We start from the raw sequence: 20,700 nt of genomic DNA on the forward strand, positions 1-20,700 counted from the left end.
AGGTGCTCTTTAATTAAGAGCGGTTCTGAATGTGGGTAGGGATTCACATTCCTTTACAGTTTCTAAGGCTTTGGGTAGGGCGTTCCACATTCATGTGGCATAATTGCGAAACATGTTTAGTCCCTTGTTTGAGCCGAATCTGGGTTTAACATGATTTGTGGAACTCCCTCTGGTGTTGTGATCGTGGTATTCACTGACCTTTGGGAAGTATTTTGACATGTACATGTACCACCTTAATCGTATAGTGTATCTTGTAGACCAGGCCCATTGCAAGTTGCTGTACTCTGTCGTCTACTCTAAGCCATCCTAGGTAGTCAAAGTAGGCAGGTCAGGAGCCAACCTGCAGTGCTCACCGGGAGCAATTAGGGGTTAAGTGTCTTGCTCAAGGACAATTAGGGGTTAAGTGTCTTGCTCAAGGACAATTAGGGGTTAAGTGTCTTGCTCAAGGACACATCGACACGCTGCCCGGGAGGAGCGGGAATCGAAACTCCGGATTGCCAGGCGACTGCTCTACCTTCTGAACCACTGTCGCCCCGCCCCAATGTTGTACACCACTTGGGACCAAGTTCACACGTGATCTGTCTCTCCTCCAATCACACAACGCAGCTGTTGACGCTGGAGATTCAAAGTTTGTTGTGTGTGTGGATGGAAAGGTTTTGGTTGCTAAGCCTCTACTAGCTCAATGGCCTGTTCGGTCCCCGACACTGACCACACACCAGAGAAAGCGCCTGTAAACATTTCACTTATCGCATGTCGGCTGTGATAATAACGGACAAAGTGAGTGTCAGTTGACCAGAATGGAAGGCAACATCATTGGACCGGGACCATACCGGGCGACAAAGCTGGTGAGATGCTCGTTCAACATCAGCTAACGTTAGATAGCTTCAAGCTAGCGAAGTGACGTTAGCTGTGTGGGGGTAACGTTAGCTAAAGTTAACAAAGTGAAGATTGTTTATTCGCCTTGTTAGGTGGGCCTAGTTGTAGAAAGACTGCTAAGCTCGTATCAGCTCCACAAGCGTGGATAGGCATCCTGGATGCATGCAAACAGGAGCTTAATTATGATCTACTAGTCCTGCTGTCCAGCCCGTTGTTGCAGCCTGTGTGTATGTAAAGTTACTATTGATTTGTCGAGGCAGTGCTGCAAATGGGAAAGATGTTTTAGGGCAATGTGCTTGCAAACAGTTAACGAAGGATACACTATAAATGGAATGTATCAGAGCAACAAGAGGTTGCCATGCAATCGGTATAAAAGTGTTGTACTTAATCTGGTATGTCATAAATGTATAGATGTAGCAGTACTGTCTATCTGTATGTCGTGTGTGTCATATATCCTGATGAATTGAAAATGGGGGACCCTGATGTAAACAAGACGAAAGTCTTTCTCTGGTCTGTATCCCCTTAACAATTGTATGTATTGAGCTGTACTGTACTGTACCCATTCTGCAATCTTAATAACGTTTTCAATCAATCAGACAACCACTTGTACAATGTTGCTCAAAAAGTCGGCCAGTTTTGATTGATTGAAAACTTTAACAGATTGCAGAATGGGTACAGTACAGCTCAATACACACAATTGTTAAGGGGGTGCAGAGTAGACGATTGATTGATTGAAAACTTTATTAACAGATTGCAGAATGGGTACAATACAGTACAGCTCAATACACACAATTGTTAAGGGGATGCAGACCAGAGAAAGACTTCCGTCTTGTTTACATCAGGGTCCCCCATTTTCAATTCATCAGGATATATGACATACATGACATACAGATAGACAGTACTGCTACATCTATACATTTATGACATACCAGATTTGCAAATACAGTACTGTTTGTGATACAAAAAGTGTCCAGAAAAGAGAGTATATACATTTGACGATGTTAGGGCAATGTGCTTGCAAACAGTTAACGAAGATTCAATATAAAATGGAATGTATCTGAGCAACAAGAGGTTGCCATTGCCATGCAATCGGTATAAAAATGTTGAGACAACCACTTGTACAATGTTGCTCAAAAAGTCGACCAGTATCACCATTAGTAAACATTTACGATGTTGCTCACCAATAACTCTACTCTGTAGTCTGTACCCTCCTAACAGACAACATTGTCTCCTATTAGCACACAGTACCTGCCATTTGTAACAGTCAACTAAAGCACTTATATCTGTATATATCACATCCCTACTCGTATTAGTTATACCACTGGGCCCTGGCCTATATGGCGTACTAATTTATTTATACTTGTATCACAGTACATAATACTGTAGTGTACTGTGTACATGCATCAGATTAGCATATTTACACATGTATTCAATTTAATCACTTGTTACACTTCCCATTTATCCTTTCAAGCTATATTTGATGCTTTGCAATCTATCGATTCAAGGTGTTCTACAGGTGAGGATAACTTAGTATTTTTTTATTAAATTGGCTGCACCAGTTATCGCTGAGCAGTTAACTTATTTTTTTTTAATCTCTCTCTTCAGGTAGATTTCCTCTAGCTTGGAAGTGATAGGGATCATTTAGATAATTATCGTCCTATCTCCAGGTTACCTTGCCTAGCTAAAGTCCTGGAAACACCAGTAAATAAACAACTTAAAGGGGACATGCATTGCTATTCCTAGCACTATTTGGGCAACTTTACACAATTCCTGTGAACACATCTGTAAGGTTTTATAAAAAAAAAATCATTGTTTTATATTTCTAATCAAGTACTCAAAAGCCAAATTTTTCTCACTTTGGATTTCAGGCTGTGTTGGCCTGGCTCTGCCCATAAGCACTTTGAGTGACAGTCATCCACACAGTCTGCCACTGGCACAGAGAGAGAGATAGAGAGAGACTGAGGGATACTAATTAATTTAGCCGCGGGGGGCATAATCGATCCCATCGGACAATGCATTGGTAACTTGTTTCAAATGACAATATATACCTCTGTGATTATTATTGTACGGATCGGAATACGGGCGTGCGCGTGGGAGCATGCGCAAAGATATTACAGTGATATGCTAGTGCTCCCGACTCGAGAGAGACGACAGCGCGATGCGTGTGTATGTGTGCTCTGTCGCGAGTGTGTGTAAACTAAGCAGGGGCAGACAGCTGAGGAGAGATCGCTCAGAGAAACGCAGCGTATGAGCCTCTCTCTCTCTCTATCTGTTTCTCCCTCTCTCTCTCGCTTGCTCTCTGCCTCTCCCGTTTGAGGAAGTGTCGGGTTTCACTATGTGCTACAACCACAGAGCCAATCGGATCACAATCAGCTCCACCAGCTCCCAGTTACGTCACCGAGCGAGTCAAATCAGAATAACCTAATTAACTGGAGGAGGAAATTGTCTCAACTGAATGAGAGCAATCCGCCAATATGGTATTTAGAGACACAGACCCATTGATACTAACCTGGATTCTGCATATCACTCAGCTCTTATGTTTATTACTGGTGATATGATATGATACTCACCATTGTGTCCTGTATGATGGGGTGGGTTGGCCTTCTCTTGCAGAAAGGCGCAACAAACACTGGTATTTATTTATTTTTAAAGCCCTTATTGGTAAACAACCTTTTTATATATTTTCACTGTTATATTGGAACCTATTCAACTCGATCAAATGACTGGATGGTTCTTAGGGTCCCTCAAGTTTGTTCTGATCTATGGAAGTCAGCTTTTTCCTTTGAGGCCTCTAACTCAGTGGTTCTCAAACTACGGGTCACGACCCAAAGCGGGTAGGTGACAAAATTATAATATTAAAAAAAAAAGTTCTGGCAACATATTTTGGCTAAATATGCCTTGTTTTATAACATAGTGCTGTAATACAATTTTCTAATAAATATTCCTTAATTCCAAGTTAAAATTAAGCGATACATTAAGTGTGGGGTCCCCAAAAAAAATCCTAAATAAAATGGGGTCATGGTATAAAAAAGTTTGAGAACCCCTGCTCGAACTCATGTAATGTCCTCCAACTCTCTGAAGTTGGAGGTTCTCCCTTCCCTTGGTATGTTTAAATATATGATTTCAGACCATTGTGTCTGTTTTAGCTGATTTAAAAAAAAGTATTTATATATGATTTTTTACGCTGTTGTGTTTATTTTTCTGTGAATATTGCTTTTATTATGTACTGTTTACATTTGTACAATCATTGTTTCTGTAAATGAGGGAAACCTCGGAAGCTTACGATTTTAAATAAAGGTTGAAATGAAGAAAAAAAATAAGATATTGTTATGCACTTTCGTTGACGATACATTTGAATCTAATCTCATTTTCATGCAAAGCAACTTCATTGTTGGTCGGGCAGCGGTGGACCGGTTGTGCTGGTTCAATCCCCCGGACTGGCAGGAAAAACCTGGGGAGTGGGGACTCGGTGAATGAATAATGTTCTCCCCTCCCTCAAAACCCACTCTTTGAACTGCCCTGATCAAGGCACTTAACCCTCAACAACTGCTCCAGTGGGGCTGCTCGGTGGCCAACAGTGATTGTATTGGGCATCTGTGGAATTGTGTGAGTGTGAAGTAGGGCGTTGCTGTAAAAGAGCATCAGTACTCGGCACAGCTACCCTTGGTAAATAAAGTAATAAAAAAGAATGAACAAAGACGGTTAGATAAGCGTGTTATTTGGGTAACCGTGACCTTATTAGGAAAGAAAAAAAGGGGCATTGTAATTCCCATGAACAAGTCTTTGCCAAAGGAGTGGAATTTTCTATAGTAAAGTCGAAAAACAAATGTGGTGGCTTTTTGAGGTTATTTTTTATTGTAGTTACCCTGTTGAATTGCATTGCAGCAGGGGAGCTGTGGCCTACTCGAGTGTCCACAGGCGTTCAGCATCTGAGAAGATCTTTGTTGGAAAGAATTGATTGATATGATGCCAGAAGATTATGGATTATGAAGATTAAGAGGGCAGGGCTTAGTTGAGATAGGTCAATGAATCGGTTGATTTTATTTGATTAGGGATCCCCATTAGCTGGTGCGATAGCAACCAGCTAGTCTTCCTGGGGTCCACACACAAAAAAACATGCAAAAACAATCACTATTGCAAAAACAAAATTATTAAAAGTCGGTACACACAATGCATAATGAAACTACTGTAACAATTAAGATAGCTAAAATTACATTAGTGTAAAACAAAAACAAAAAATTACTTTACATTGTTAAAAACCATTTAAAAACAATTTAAGATTCTTTTTAAAAGTGAATCTACTGTAAATGCAGCAGAGGTTCCGAGGCAGGCCATTCCAAAGAGTTAATGCCAGTGTTGGCCAAGTGAAGTCTTTAGCTCGTTATTTGTTATTCAACACACACCATTTGTTGCGTTTGACCCTTCATCAAAGTAATTATTTCCTCATTTACAACATCCCAGTTTCATGTGTCATGCGTCTTTGCCCGTCTCTTGCAGTGGAATGAAACCATCAAACTCTTCCGCGGAGACATGCCACTGAGGCGGCACTGGGCTCACTTCCGCAGCTACGACCACAGCTTCACCGGAGCCGAGGCGGTGGAGTGGCTCCACGATCTCCTGAGGCGGAACCAGAACTTTGGGCCGGAGGTCACGCGCTACCAGACGCTGCAGCTGCTCAGGAAGTTCATGAGGAACCATGTCATAGAGGACATCAAGGGACGACACGGGACGGAGGACTTTGAAGACAACGGTCAACTATACAGGTGCCTGAGCATTTACTGCTGCTGCCACAAAACAAGCTGTCTGCACATCACCATAACCATAAAGTATCCAAATAAAAGCTTATTTTACACGACACAGGACTCTGGTAGTGAAACCAAGAGCAAACTAAGGTCTCATAGACAAATCTGACATATACATAAGAAAGTAAAGTATACTTGTAGTATATATTCAGATTCTAAGTGCTATTGACTATATTTATTGTAACGTATAATATAACTCTGATAGGGCATACAGACCCTCATCTGCATCTTTGATTACACTGCCTACTTGCTCATATGCTTATATTCAGAGTTAATTATATTGTAATATTTACACTCCTTATCTGTACTATAATTGCATTCCCTATATTTATGTCATCTACTATTACCATGCCCATACCTGTGTCTCCCCCTCCCCCCCATGCTGCTATGACGCCTGCATTTCCCCCAAGGGGATCAATAAAGGAATATCTTATGTCCTGGTAGCTGTTTTTAAAGTTGGAGCTCAGTGCTTGTTGTCCGGTGTCCCCGCGCTGCAGGTTCCCTCCCGTGTCTCCCCTGAAGCCTGTTCCCCAGAGGCCTCCAGTGACGCAGATCAGCGACTTGCCCAGGCTGATCCGCTGGGACGACTACGAGGAGCTGCCGCAGCAGGAGAATGTTATCCCCACCAAGCCCCTGGTGCTGGTGAGAGAGCTGCTGCTTTACACACACTACTGTACAGTCTGTCTGTCCCCAATACACAAGGTTGTTATGCAGGTCAGGACAGTATTTCAAATTTAATTTTAGAATTGCCCAGGGCCTATATTAACCCTTTCACTGCCACACTACCAAATGGTTAACCCTTTCACTGCGACAATACATAAGGTAAACCCTTTCACTGCCACACTACATACATTTAACCCTTTACTATCACACTACAGACAGTCTGTAGTGTGATGGTAAAGGGTTAACCTTCTGTAGTGTGGTAGTGAAAGGGTTACCAAAGCCTTCTAATACTAAAACTTGATCGTAGTGGTGAAATTCTGAGGAGATTCTCAAGAGTCATGAAGTTTCCTCAGAATGTACACTTAAGGTGGATCCCACTCTGGGGGCGGGATCCACAAATAATGGATTGCACGGTGCTAGTTGCACCCTACTTACAATTCATTATGAATTGAAAATGGGGGACCCTGGTGTAAACAAGACGAAAGTATTTCTCTGGTCTGCATCCCCTTAACAGTTGTGTGTATTTAGCCTTACTGTATTCTACCCTTTCTGCAATCTGTTAATAAAAGTTTCAATCAATCAAATTTGAACCTTCTGTCGTGTGACAGTGAAAGGGTTATCCGGCTGTTGTGTGGCAGTGAAAGTGTTAACCTTCTGTGAAATGTCGCAGTGAAAGGGTTAACTGTTTTGGTAGTGCGGCAGTGAAAGGGTTAATCTAAAACTTCTTGCTTGGAATCTTTAGGCTAGTTAGGAGCATTCTCAACATGTTTGTGAATATGGGGCCAGGTGTTGGGACTTCTAATTTACCAAAAATGTTTTGCAAGGTATGGAAAAAGCCCTTCAGTTGTGACACATTTAAGTGATGCTTTTATGTTGCTTAGTTGTTGACTGACATTATTTTATTCATTTGACATAATGTATTTATTGTTGTGAAGAATAGCATTCAACTATAGTCAGAGTGATGAGGACTAGTACACAGGTATAATCCCTTGCCTCTATCAGCATAAATCATATTGACCACTGGCTAAAATCTTGCAATCTTCTGAAAAGAAATTATGTCTGTAGAAAGTTGAAATGGAAAATGTGTAGGAAGCTTGTGTTCACATCAAACTACCCCATCCCAAATAGATTACCACATCAAACTACCCCATCCTGTGGTGGAATGTAGCCGAAGCTGAAATAACGTACTCAAGTCAGTGGAGATCCGGTTAATAAAATGTATTAACTTGGATTGAAAGTATCAATACAAAATAGTCAGAGAATGGCTGGATGACATGTTGTGCATTCAGAGAAGCTCTTCTGCAGACCACTGTTGTAACGTGGTTATTTGAGTTACTGTTGCCTTCCTGTCAGCTTGAACTAGTCTTGCCGTTCTCCTCTGACCTCTCATTAACAAGAACCGGTCTGACCTCTCTGAGTCTCTCTCAACAACGAGGTGTTATTGCCCACAGAAGTGCTGCTTACTGGATGTTTTGTTTTTCGTACCACTCTCTGTAAACTCTAGAGACTGTTGTGATGAAAATTCCAGGAGATCAGCAGTTCCTGAGATACTCAAACCACCCCGTCTGGTACCGACGATCATTCCATCTAAGCTCAAAGTTGCTTAGATCACATTTCCTCCCCATTCCTCTCCATCATGTCTGCAAGCTTTTATGCATCGAGTTGCTGCCACTTGATTGGCTAATTAGATATTTGCATTAACAAGCGGGTGTATGTAATAAAGTGGCCAGTATGTATGTACCGTGTCCGTATATAGTGGTTCTTGAGCTGCATGTACAGTGCACACTACCTTATGTCTCTCAACTCTGTGCATCTTACCCACCTAGTGCTACCACCATCACAATTAACCTTAGAAGCTGTGTATTTACTTTCTATAATAATAATAATAATAATAATAATAAACTGTATTTATATAACATTAGCACCTTTCATACAGGACTTGCAGCCCAAAGTGCTTTACAGCAGTAAAATATACATAGAATGGGCATAAAACAGAAAATAATAAAGGGTAGAAACAATGCAGACAATAACAATACAACAAAATCATCAAATAGAATAGAAATAGAAGCATAAACGACAATAAAATGGCTCTCATTTACAATAATCACAGTGTGGATGTAGTGAGTGTAAAGTGGCACTAATAATACACATCTTGGTGTGTACAAGAACATAAGGCAGCACATTTCAAGATTTCATGTTCAACGTTATTAATGTAGAAGAATGTGGATTGGATAACATGGGACATATGTGACATGATGATGTTTTGTATGTTCGACATGTTGTCTTAGAGCTCAGAAACTTGGAACAAGAGGCACAGCATAGCTATCGGGGAGGTGCACGAGTGCAAGCTCATCCGCAGAAAGGAGATCACCACCAAGGAGGTGGACCATATCTGGAAGTCCATGACTATTGCAAAGTATATACCCTTTTCCACAAAAGATACTACTGGTTTTTGTGCTAGATTTTATCTTTCTTCACTTCATCTAATTTGATACCAAGCTCTGCCCTTTTTCAGTTTACAGAGAGTGCTGGGTCTGAAGACTATGGATGGAGTATTGGACCCAGCGCATGTGTACGCAAAGCACATTGTTCACAATGTGTTCAGTGTCAACAAGACAGGGATAGTCTTATTGAAGAACAAAGCAGGTATGATGCATTAAGGCACCAGTGAAACAACAATTAAAGTTAATATATATATATATATATATATATATATATATATGAATAGTAACACTATAACTTGTATGAGTGGTTGTTTACATAATGTAATTGTAGATATGATATGATTATGATATTTGTTGTTGTGAAGAATAATATCCAGAGTGATATACTGTAAGTTAAATGTGAAGTCAAGGTTACTGCAGAGTTGCCTCCTGAATAATAAATCAATTGAGTTGAGTTGGTGGTATGATTTATATACAGTATAAAGAAAAAGTACAGATAAATTCAAACACTTGTTTTGCTGTAATCATCATCTTAAAAGATGTCATATGCTCTCTCCTCCTTTTCTGTGCCCACCAGAGGACATGCCCTACTGGGTGTTATCTGCCATGAAATGCCTTGCCAACTGTGAGTATAATTCCTTTGTAGACGATAAACGGTAAATGTCAAACATGTTCAACATGAACTATCCGGCAACTGCTCAGCGGTTGGTCGTAGCTATGAGCTGTTTCTCCTATAAACCTTGCTCTGCCTGGAACTGGAGCATCATGTGTATTCCAGACTGTGTTGATTTATTGATGTCTGTGGATGTAAACCTATGGTCTCCTCATTTGGCATTATGTCTGTTGTTTTTATTATTTATTTATCTAGTCACAAAACAATCTCATGGTCATGGATCTACAGTACCTCCTTTACTAACTGACTCATGAGTACCAATCACCTGATGTAATAACACTATACGCGGGCCGAAGGTTGCTAGAGGCTTCCGTTAGTGAAATGATTGATCTGGTTTTAGAGAGTATATGTTATTGTAATATGAACTACATAATATACTATAATAACACATTTCCGTTTGTTGGCAACGGTTTTTGGGTCATATCTTTATGAAAATTAATGTGTTGATAAGCTAAAAACTACCTACGTTTGTGAAAAGGGGCGTTGCTATTAAGAGATGAGTTCAATTCTGTTGAAATAAAGTTAAGATTGATAAAATGATCACCCTTTTCAGTCGTCAATTACACCCCTCTAGCAAGTTGTGTGTACAATTTGGTTTTGCTGTGCCTGCACTTCTGGAATAGAGACCCAGCCACGCACAGAGCTGTCTCATTCTGGAATAGAGACCTAGCCGCGCACAGAGCTGTCTCATTCTGGAATAGAGACCTAGCCGCACACAGAGCTGTCTCATTCTGGAATAGAGACCTAGCCGCGCACAGAGCTGTCTCATTCTGGAATAGAGACCCAGCCACGCACAGAGCTGTCTCATTCTGGAATAGAGACCTAGCCGCGCACAGAGCTGTCTCATTCTGGAATAGAGACCCAGCCACGCACAGAGCTGTCTCATTCTGGAATAGAGACCTAGCCGCGTACAGAGCTGTCTCATTCTGGAATAGAGACCTAGCCGCGCACAGAGCTGTCTCATTCTGGAATAGAGGCACAGAGCTGTCTCATTCTGGAATAGAGACCCAGCCGCGCACAGAGCTGTCTCATTCTGGAATAGAGACCTAGCCGCACACAGAGCAAACGACAATCCAGAGCTAGAAGACCCCCCCCCCACACACACGCACACAAATTGGTGCTAGATTGAGAAGGGGCTGTCTCTCGGAGATCAAATTAATGAAAGTTTATGGCATATAGAACAGACATTCATAGCAACGTGCCTCTGAACAAGGTGTGATAAACATGAAGCGATATCTTTTCCATGGCATCAAATGGGAAATTGTAATCAAACCATTAGGGACCTGCATGACGCTTCTTTCTCTATTCAATAAAGTTTTACCCTGAGGGATGATTTACAATAAATAAACTCAAAATAGCGTTGGCATAAAGAAAACAAGGTAGGCCTGTTGTATTTTACATAGCTTGCATACAACTTTGTCTCAAGGTTCTACAAAGTATTTTCAACCGGGGCTTGAGATTGCGCAGAGTGCAATCACTGTCTTCGCAAACGATGGTCGCGGTTGTTGTCCATTTGTAAATTACTACATTTGTAACACGTTCTTCAGTCGCGTGTCTCCTATCCGTCATGCAGCGCATTCATTTGAAGTTGATTATTCATTTTCATATAGAATATTTGTTGACAGCCATACAGCCATACTTAACAGTAACTGCACACTACATCACCCCTGAGTGGAACATGGAAAGCCAAACTTTCTCCCACTGTACCAAAAACCCATACTGAACTGTGACTACATACCGAACAGTAGTTTTCATGTACCATTACACCTCTACTAGGTGCATTGCAACTATGACAGTGTCCTTTTGTGGCCATGTGTTGCTGATGAGTGGAGGGTTCACATTCAAGGCTGATCAGAGGATGAGTGCTGAGAACAAAGTAGCCAGTGACCACCAGTTACACATACTGTACATGTGGTTCTCATGTGTGAAGGGATCATTCCCTTATCACTCTGTGATATGGTGATAAGAATGCCTAAATCTAAATTATTTTCACGTTATTGTTCTCTTTAAAGGGGACATGCATTGCTATTCCTTACTATTTGGGCAACTTTACACAATTCCTGTGAGTCTATGGAACACATCTGTAAGTTTTTTTTCAAAAAAATTAATTGTTTTATATTTCTAATCAAGTACTCAAAAGCATCATTTTTCTCCCTTTGGATTTCAGGCTGTTATTGGATGGGCTCCGCCCATAAGCGCTTTGAGTGACAGTCACCCACACAGTCTGCGACTGGCACAGAGAGAGATAGAGAGATTGAGGGGGATACTAATTAATTTAGCTGTGGGGGGGCATAATCCCACGGGACAATGCATTGGTAACTTGTTTCAAATGACAATATATACCTCTGTGATTATTATTGCAGGAATCGGAATACGGGCGTGCGCGTGGGAGCATGCACAAATATATTTTGACAGTGATAAGCTAGTGCTCCCGACTGCGAGAGATAGAGAGAGAGGGACACACGGAGCATTTACACACAACCTCCCGACCCGTGCGCGTGGGGCAGGAGCTTCTCTCACACACACGCACGCACGCACGCACACACACACACACGAGAGAGAGAAGCTCCTGCCCCGCGTGCGCGGGTCGGGAGGTTGTGTGTAAATGCTCCGTGTCCCTCTCTCCCTCTCTATCTTGCTCGCTCGTTCTCTGCCTCTGTCATAACCCGTTTGAGGAAGTGTCGGGTTACACTATGCGCTACAACCATAGAGGGGGCATTACTGCAAATCAGTACCTTATTCACGTCAGCAATACCGTCGAATCAGAACAGCTTAGTTGAGTGAGGGAATATCTCATGAACTCGAGACTAGACTGATGAGTCAATATGATAATTAACGACACAGACCACATTGATATAATCCCCCATTGCTAAGAAACAATGCTAAACACTGGAAAAGGCCATTTATAATGCATGGGACCTTTAATGCATTTTGGCGTTATATTTGTTTGTATACAAACTCATCCTGGGGCAGCTACCATCATAAATAAGCACTTTACTTATTCAATCAAGAGGTAGACATTACAATCTATCACAAAATGTTATCTCGTATCATGTTCCCATGGACGGAACTGAATTTGTTCAGCTATGCTGCTCCATTCTCCTGGAACCTATTACAAAAAAGATTTGAAACTTGATCATTTTAAAGAATTGTACAACTGTTTGCCATGGAGTGTTCATGTTTTTAATGTTGTCTTTCTCATTAAAATGTGAAGACACTTTACTTTTTAATATGTGTATGGCGTGCTTGTACTATCTTTTTCTTATTTGGGTTTGTTTTATATGTGAAACTATCTGTACGCTGCTGCCTTGGCCAGGGCCCACTTGAAAAAGAGATGGAAATCTCAATGTGATTACCCCTTGACACCCTTTTTAAATAAAGGATACAAATCCTTATGTGTGTTATAATACAAATAAATATGTGAGGTAATTAGAATTGCACTAAATCAGCCCCCACACATACACTCCTTCCAGGGCCTAATGGTGGTGAAACCAAGCAGCCCATGTATCCAGGCTTTGAGAGGGACGTCCTGAAGACAGTGGCAGAACACTTCCAGAGACTTAAAGAACCGCTGATGACGTTCCACCTCTATGACGTCTTTGTCAACATTCTCAGTAAGTCCTCCATAATCTGAGCCTGGCCTCAACCACACTTTCTTTTTTCACAGAAAAAAGGTAAGTGTGCTGTGTTTCTTTAACACATTGATAGCCAATCACGTTGTACGACGGGTTTGCTGGTTATGCGAATTCCGCCAAGCCACGGCGTACGACGTTATTGAGATCATATTTAATTTTTTTGCCATGGTATTCATAATTCCGCCACCCAGCCTCTGCTGAGACAGTGGGACTCTGTACAACGCTTCAATACCGCCGCCTGGTGGATGATTGGGCGAGTTACAACCGGAAATGGATCTCTGGTGATCTCAGTGCATCTGGGAAATCCGTCCGGCAGTCACATATTGTTGCGGGACTCTAGACACACATCTGTGTATATGGATCGCTGCCATAACTCAATAATCGATATGATTTGGGCGTTTATTGCGCCATACAAACCGGAAATGGATCTAGTCGATCGATGTCAAATAAGTGGGATCTTTTTCCTCCAGTCTCATCGGCGAACGGTAAGAGGACAGTAACGTTACTTTCAGCTTGATTGTTTATTCTTTTCAATGCAAACCGCTCTGATCAATATATCACCCATACTACATAAAGCATTTACTGACTATCACGGAATTATAAACGACCCCCCCCCCTTTCATCCGCGCATGATGAGTCATAACGTTTAGGATCGTATTCAGTTGGATTTTTTAATATAGCGTGTATCGTGAATAAACTGCAATCGATAATCTATATTATGCGTTTAGGCCTATAACTAGCGTTCTAGGAATTACTGCAGAAAACGATAAAAACATACTTATATATCTAGACGGTATTTTCGTATGAATATATGAATGAAAAAGTATAACGTTCCTACATCCTGAACGATAGATAATCGATGTTGAATGGGCCATAGTAATGTCAATTTAGCAATACAATTTAAAAAGTTATAGCCCTGCAAAGAAGGTGAACATCTCCATAGGCTTAGACTGGTGGCAGTGATCATACATTGATGGATAGAAGCGTGGCAGGGAATGTGTTAATGTGGGGTGTGGGACAAAAAAAACGATCTGGCAATTATATATTGATACTTTCTCTTGCAATATGTTATTGTATGCGGCGAAATATCAATATTCTTGATACAACATGCAGGCGCTCTAAATGGATTGAAAAGATTTTTAGTTAGTCATAATCCATACAGCATGTTTGCATTATGGAGAAAGTAGAATAGACAATGTATCACATTACACAATAAACATATCTCTTTCCTATTTAGCTTCAATGTAGCTATCTTGTTTGTTTTCATTAATTTGGCCTGCTACGTGACTCTTTGTGGCAGGTGAAGAAAACCCGCAAACCCATTGTGTAGAATGGTAGCTAACAGTAGTGTTCTCAGTTCTGAAACCGAAAATGTACTTGTATACTCGGAACATTGGCCTGGGTGTCATCTTCAAGATTTTTCATCTTCAAGATTTTTCCATATGCACTGTCTATGGAGGAGCTTCAGACTTATACCCGATGCCATCACACATTTGAGTCTTAACACTTGGATTTGTGTCAGAGTTGTTCATGTTCACTAATATTTTTGGACTGCCTTAAGATCAATAATCTATAAATTCTGAAAATGGCTGTAATGTTTTTTTTTTAAAGTCCACAAACAGAATAATAAATTATTTATTAGTGTGTGTTGGTTAGTGGTTGAGTATGTACGCTCTATGTTTCCAGGTCTGCTTCAGCAGCAGGAGGTGGCGGTCGAGGCGCTCCAGGTGAGCTGTCTGCTGCTGCCCCCGGCCAACCGGAGACGTCTCCAGCTGTTACTGCGCCTCATGGCCCGGGTCTGCCAGAACCCCGCCCTGCCCCCACTCAATGACGCCATCACCACACGCACACTGGTACCCCCCCTACACATGCACACATCTGTCTCATGTTTTATGCCCTGGTCTTCATCCTACAATTCGATTAAACACTGAACCCTTACCGGCTTCAGCGGTACTGAAAATGGCCAACTTGGTGTGTTGACCTTCCTGGTGAAATGCAATGTATGTGTTTCTTTGAGATACATGTGAGGAAATTAACTCATCATTACGCTGTCTGTAATGTGGTAATGGTAGTGCTCTAAATCTCACACCATAGATGTGCCAGAAGCGTAGGTTTATATCCTGCTCAAGAGCGTAGTGGATGGATGTTGCCCGTTTCCTGGATTTCACCTGAGTCTTTCCTCGTCCTCCTGTCCGGTCTCTGTCCAGATGGTGCAGACGTTCTCTCGCTGTGTCCTGGGCTCAGCGGACGAGGTGGACCTGGACGATCTGCTGGCCACCAAGCTGGTGACCTTCATGATGGAGCACCACCACACCGTCCTCCAGGTGCCCTCCAGCCTGCACCGCCACGTGGACGAGCACCTGTCCCACCTGAGACGAGTGCAGGTAGGGGTGGGGCGATGTGGCCTACATTTCATATAGAAATAGGATTTTGAATGACTATTATATATATATTTTCTTTTGCCATGGATTTCAACAGTGCAATTATTGTATAGCATAATATTCATATTTTGCAACACATAATATAGTATAGTATAACTTTCTGTACAACTTTGTTGTTTCTATTTGACCAAGTGTTTCTGGCTCGTCTCCTCCCTTAGATAAAGTATGCCGGTGCAGATGCAGATTCCTCCATGGCGTCTCCAGCCTTCTGCAGGCAGATCAGCAGGGCAGAGTTTGAGGAGCAGAGGGTGTCGGGCTCTGAGGGGCCCCTGCAGGAGCTGCTGGAGGGCCTGGTCGCTGACAGGGAGCTCTCGGCCAAGGACAAGAAGAAGAGACTCAAACAGGTAGGGCAGCAGCTGTTAACCTCGGTCTGATTACTATTGTAGAACAGGGGTCACCAACCTTTTTGAAACTGAGAGCTACTTCAAGGGTGCTGAGCAGCAGTACGAAGGGCTACTTGTTTGATACAAACGTCCTGAATAACAAAGTTGTACAGATCACCTTTTAACCCTCTAATCCTACATAGACATAGGAACCTGCACTTTTCTTTTCTTGTGCAGTGTAAAGTCACCATCATACATTACCTTTGTACATTTGAAATAATGTATATTAGTTATATTTATTAGGCATAAAAAAAATATTGTTTGGTTCCTGTTGGTTGTCAGTTAAGGCCGTGAGTAGGTAGGGAATTTTTAATTTTTTTTATTTTATCTCTTCCCACAGCGACTATGGATAGGGAATTTCTTTATTTAATTAAAATGTTCACAACAACATGGATGCATGTACTCTGCCAGCATGTTTAATATCCATAATACTAAAGGTTTGACTAAGATTTTGATGACATTTTATTGTAAACTTTTTTTTATTTATTTTTTATACCACCATTAGCCTTTTCATGTCACGCACCACCTAGAGGGCGCTCGCGCACCACAAGGGGTGCGCGCACCACAGTTTGGGAACCACTGGTGTAGACTAATGGGGATCCGCAATAAAACAATATCTATGTCCCTCTCTGCATCTTATCCAAATAGCATAGTTACATACATGAATAATCAACAGGTGATTTTCATTCAAGCTGCACAATAAATTATATAGTTGTCAGACCACTTCAAAAAAGCTTCAAACGCATCAAATCCTTCACTATGATTGTCATCATCACTGCCCCAGCATTCAGGCTCGTTGTCCTTTTTCATTTATATTATCTGGATCATCAACAAGTTCCAATGCTTGTTGAACATTATACCTCTCTGTCTTTTTGCCATTTTATTATACAACCCGGGAAAAACGCCTCTCTCTATCCTCCGTAACTTGCGCGCGTCTGTCTGATGGCCCGATCTGCGGAACACAGTGGACTATTGAGAAACGATGTGGGCAGCGGAGAGATGCACTTTACATTTTGACGGAGAGATTTCAGATACAATTTAAAGCAAGTCTTTATCACTAATGGTTCCAAAGATATTTAATGTTCAAAAAGAAAAGCAACTAAAACTGTTCCATTGTGACTAGTACTATCTTTCGAACATGTCATGCGGGCGACTCCCGTGGTCCCTGTGGGCACCGTGTTGCTACCTCTGTTGTAGAACATACTCAGTCAGCAAAATAACAAGCTGTCTGCTGCAATGTTTTCAAACGACTACAGCTTTGATGATGATGTGTAAGTAGGGAGGGACATAGAACAGTAGGGCTGACCTTCAATTTTTTTTGGCATTCGAAGCTTCAGGGCCAAGATTCGATTTTAATTCGAGGCTTCGAGATAAAAAAAAAATATATATATATATTAATTTAAAAAAATTATCTTGTGGGACTTGTACAGCACTTTGTTCAACTTTGTCAGTGCTGTAAAGTTTAAACCTTTTTAAATCTTAGACAAACTAAACACTTTGCTTTCATGAAATATTGTAAGCTGTCATTTGAGGCTTTATAAAAGCAGCACAATGAACACAAATCTGTCAGTGCAGAGTCCGACCTCATCTTAAATAACAAACAGCATTGCTTGTTGTAGTTAACACTTTAATCGCCGAAAACGCTGGAACTCGTCTTTCCCCGCCATGCTCATTCTGCCGAAGACGCCGTAACTCGTCTTTGATATCAATATTTCAAAAATCTGTGATCGAAATCATATTTCTCCTCCGGGGACCTGAGATATACTGCTGATCTCCACTCAACTCTCTAACGGTTCAAGAGCGCCATCTGTTGGCCGATCAGCAGATCGCCCAAACAGCAAACCGGAAACAGGAAACTGGTGCTCATCCAAATTCGGTCCGACCACTCGCTCTATCTCCCGGGACTCCATCTTGACACACTGGATAATCGATCGCTCACCCTAACTCAATAAACAACATGATTTGGACGTATATACTATTATACAACCTGGAAATGGATCCGGTATTTCTCCATCCCATAATAGAAAAAAATCTGTTCCACGCTCTTCCCCCAATGGCGCGAGGAAGCCACGGTGAGTTTCAGCGTTATTTTCTAACGTGTTCCATATAAACTGCTCTGATGATCATATGACCCACACTAGATGAATGATATAACGTTGCCCACGGAATTATAAACGACCCCCCGCCCATCCGGTCAACATCAGATGATACGTAGTAACTTCTAGAAGTACCTCCAGTTGAAATTTTTTATCTGGCACCGATCGCTACCAAACTGTATTTGATCATCAATATAATGCATTTGGGGCTATAAATCAAGTTCTGGAGAAAGCTGCAGAAAACGATAAAAACATACTTATACTTTAGACCATATTTTAGTATGAATATGTGAATGAAAAAGTATAACGTTGCTACACCCTGAACAATAGATATAGGACATTGAATGGGCCATAATAATGTCAATTTAGCAATAGAATTAAAGTTATAGCCCTGCAAAGAAGGGGAACTTCTCCATAGACAAATAGAGCTGGCTAGGGATGGTAAATTATGAATTTAACCATGGCGATCAAAGTGTTAACAAAGAGAGGCAGAGTTGATTTAGCAAAAGAATAATATATATTATATAGATTTTTTTTAAATTCTTATATATAGAATTTTTTTATTTTCCCATTCGAATCACATGCCCATCGAACGAAGCTTCGAAGTATTTAAGACAGCCCTATAGAACAGCATTAGTATTTGATTGGTTACCGCTTGACCATGCTGTCATAAGACAGCCCCCAACTTCCCTGTCACTACCACGCCCCTGAACTCGACGCCAGCTGGCACATTGCTTGCTTACTTTGGCAGCTCACCACTTAAATAAGCTCCTGGTGTCCGAATTCTCAAGTGAGAGCGTGCAGAAAGAATAAACGGAAATTAAAATGTGTATATTCCTGTAGGGAAAGACATTACAAAATTAAATTAAAAAAAGATTATGATTATCAGTGCACGATATTGATTTTTTGACCCTGATATCGATACCGATAACTTTCTGCTCCTCAAGGTCGATACCGATATATATATATATTTATTGTATTATATTTTTTTTCTTTTTATGTATATTCCTGTAGTGTTGACGTAACCAGATTTATCATGACATGAGCGTTACTACTATGAACAAAACAAAGCCAAGAGAACAGTTTTGACTCTTCAAATAAAGTGAGTGACTATATTTATTTTTCCAAATAAATATAATTAGTCAATCACAAAATTCACAATCCGTCAATGTCATTAACAATGTGTTTCCCTGAACAATGAGTGAACTAAAAACCAACAGGTATTGTGCTTTGTCAGTAGGGATGGGTACCGTTCACATTTGAACCGATACGGTACCGGTACCTGTGAATCGATACCGGTACCCAACGGTACCTTTTTTTCGGTACTTTAGTCTCTAAAAATGTAATCTACCTACCTCAGTTGTGAAAAAATAAATCCAAACTTCAACTAACCACATTTTCGACCGTTTTCGGCTTGCCATTGTCCCGACTGCTTTGTTGTTGAATCAAGTCAAATCCTAAGTAAGCATATATTGTGCGTGTGAACGTTGACATGAGAGAAAAAAAAACGTAAAAAAAAATATAAAATACAATAAAAAAATAAAATGTATCGGAGCTATCAATAATTTTATCGGGTTTATCGGGATGACGTCATAATTGCTGATATCGGCCCGATAATTATCGTGCATCCCTAATTATCAGAAGATTCAGTATATGCATCAAAGAAGCTTGCAGTTTTCCTTTTCCTATTTTAATACATAATTAATTTATTCTGCATGTCGTTCCAGTTCCAGAAGTCCTACCCGGAGATCTACCGCACGCGGTTTCCTACTGCGGAGAGTGAGGCTGCCGTTCTGCCTGAGAAAGCCCCGCGACTCAGACCTCAACAGCTGATGTTCCTCACCCTCAAGAAGCCCTTCCAGCCCTTTCAGAGGAGCTGGAGCTTCAGGGCCTGAACCTCGACCTCTGACCCCTCCACCCCGCTGGCTAGTAACAACCCAGAGGCATGAGGAAAAGAGGATGGTTGGTACCGTTGTAGCTTGGACACAAGTTTTGAAGCAAGAATGATAAAAGTGATATTAGAAAATTGTTAATTTGACTCGCTGTAGAAAAAAAGAAAACTACTGTTAATCTATGAAAAGGTGTTAAGAAAATCCTAAAGGTCATCTTTTTTGTCTTGGCAGACTTGAATAATCCCTAGGGAATATAACAGGAAACTGAATTAATATTATTTAACAAGGGTCTATTCATTTTCTAAAATGGACACTACGGGTAGATAAATGTCATGAAATGTTCTACTGAAAAGATCCATTGAAAATATATTGTTTGTTCATTTCAATTTAAATGCATTTCAATTTGAATACTTGATTATTCTATTTCAACATCATATTTAGTATGCCTTTTTAATGTTTCACAGAAACGCCTATCATGGTACTGGATACCTGTTGAAGCACTAATTCACTGTAGCAGTAATATTTTCACTGATACTCTATGGTTCTCAGATGGACATTTTAAACGTTTGTCTGTCTTGAAATATACGGACATTTTAAACGTTTGTCTGTCTTGAAATATAATATTGCATTTCATAAATGTAATGGACGATGCCTATAAGGATGACTGATTTCTGACATGGAAGGATCAATACCGTACTGTATTTCATAAATGAGAAAAGTTTAATCAAAGTCTATTTTTTATAGTTTGTGGTTGTCGGTAAGCGAAACGCTTACGTTTATATCAATGAACATATC

General features: G+C 40.9%; 1 protein-coding gene across 1 annotated transcript; it reads left to right on the forward strand.

Annotated features, from left to right (window-relative positions):
* Positions 1-661: 661 nt before the first annotated feature.
* Positions 662-20,700, forward strand: LOC311236898 (DEP domain-containing protein 1B-like). The gene is made up of 11 exons (XM_084324697.1): positions 662-845; positions 5,374-5,639; positions 6,176-6,320; positions 8,630-8,757; positions 8,857-8,987; positions 9,363-9,410; positions 12,932-13,072; positions 14,780-14,946; positions 15,301-15,477; positions 15,693-15,878; positions 19,741-20,700. The coding sequence occupies exons 1-11, from the start codon at positions 798-800 to the stop codon at positions 19,906-19,908; spliced, it is 1,605 nt and encodes a 534-aa protein (XP_084180823.1). The 5' UTR covers positions 662-797; the 3' UTR covers positions 19,909-20,700.

Source organism: Notolepis coatsorum (assembly GCF_963971535.1).
Source record: "Notolepis coatsorum genome assembly, chromosome: 11".
NCBI classification, from domain to species: Eukaryota; Metazoa; Chordata; class Actinopteri; order Aulopiformes; family Paralepididae; genus Notolepis; species Notolepis coatsorum.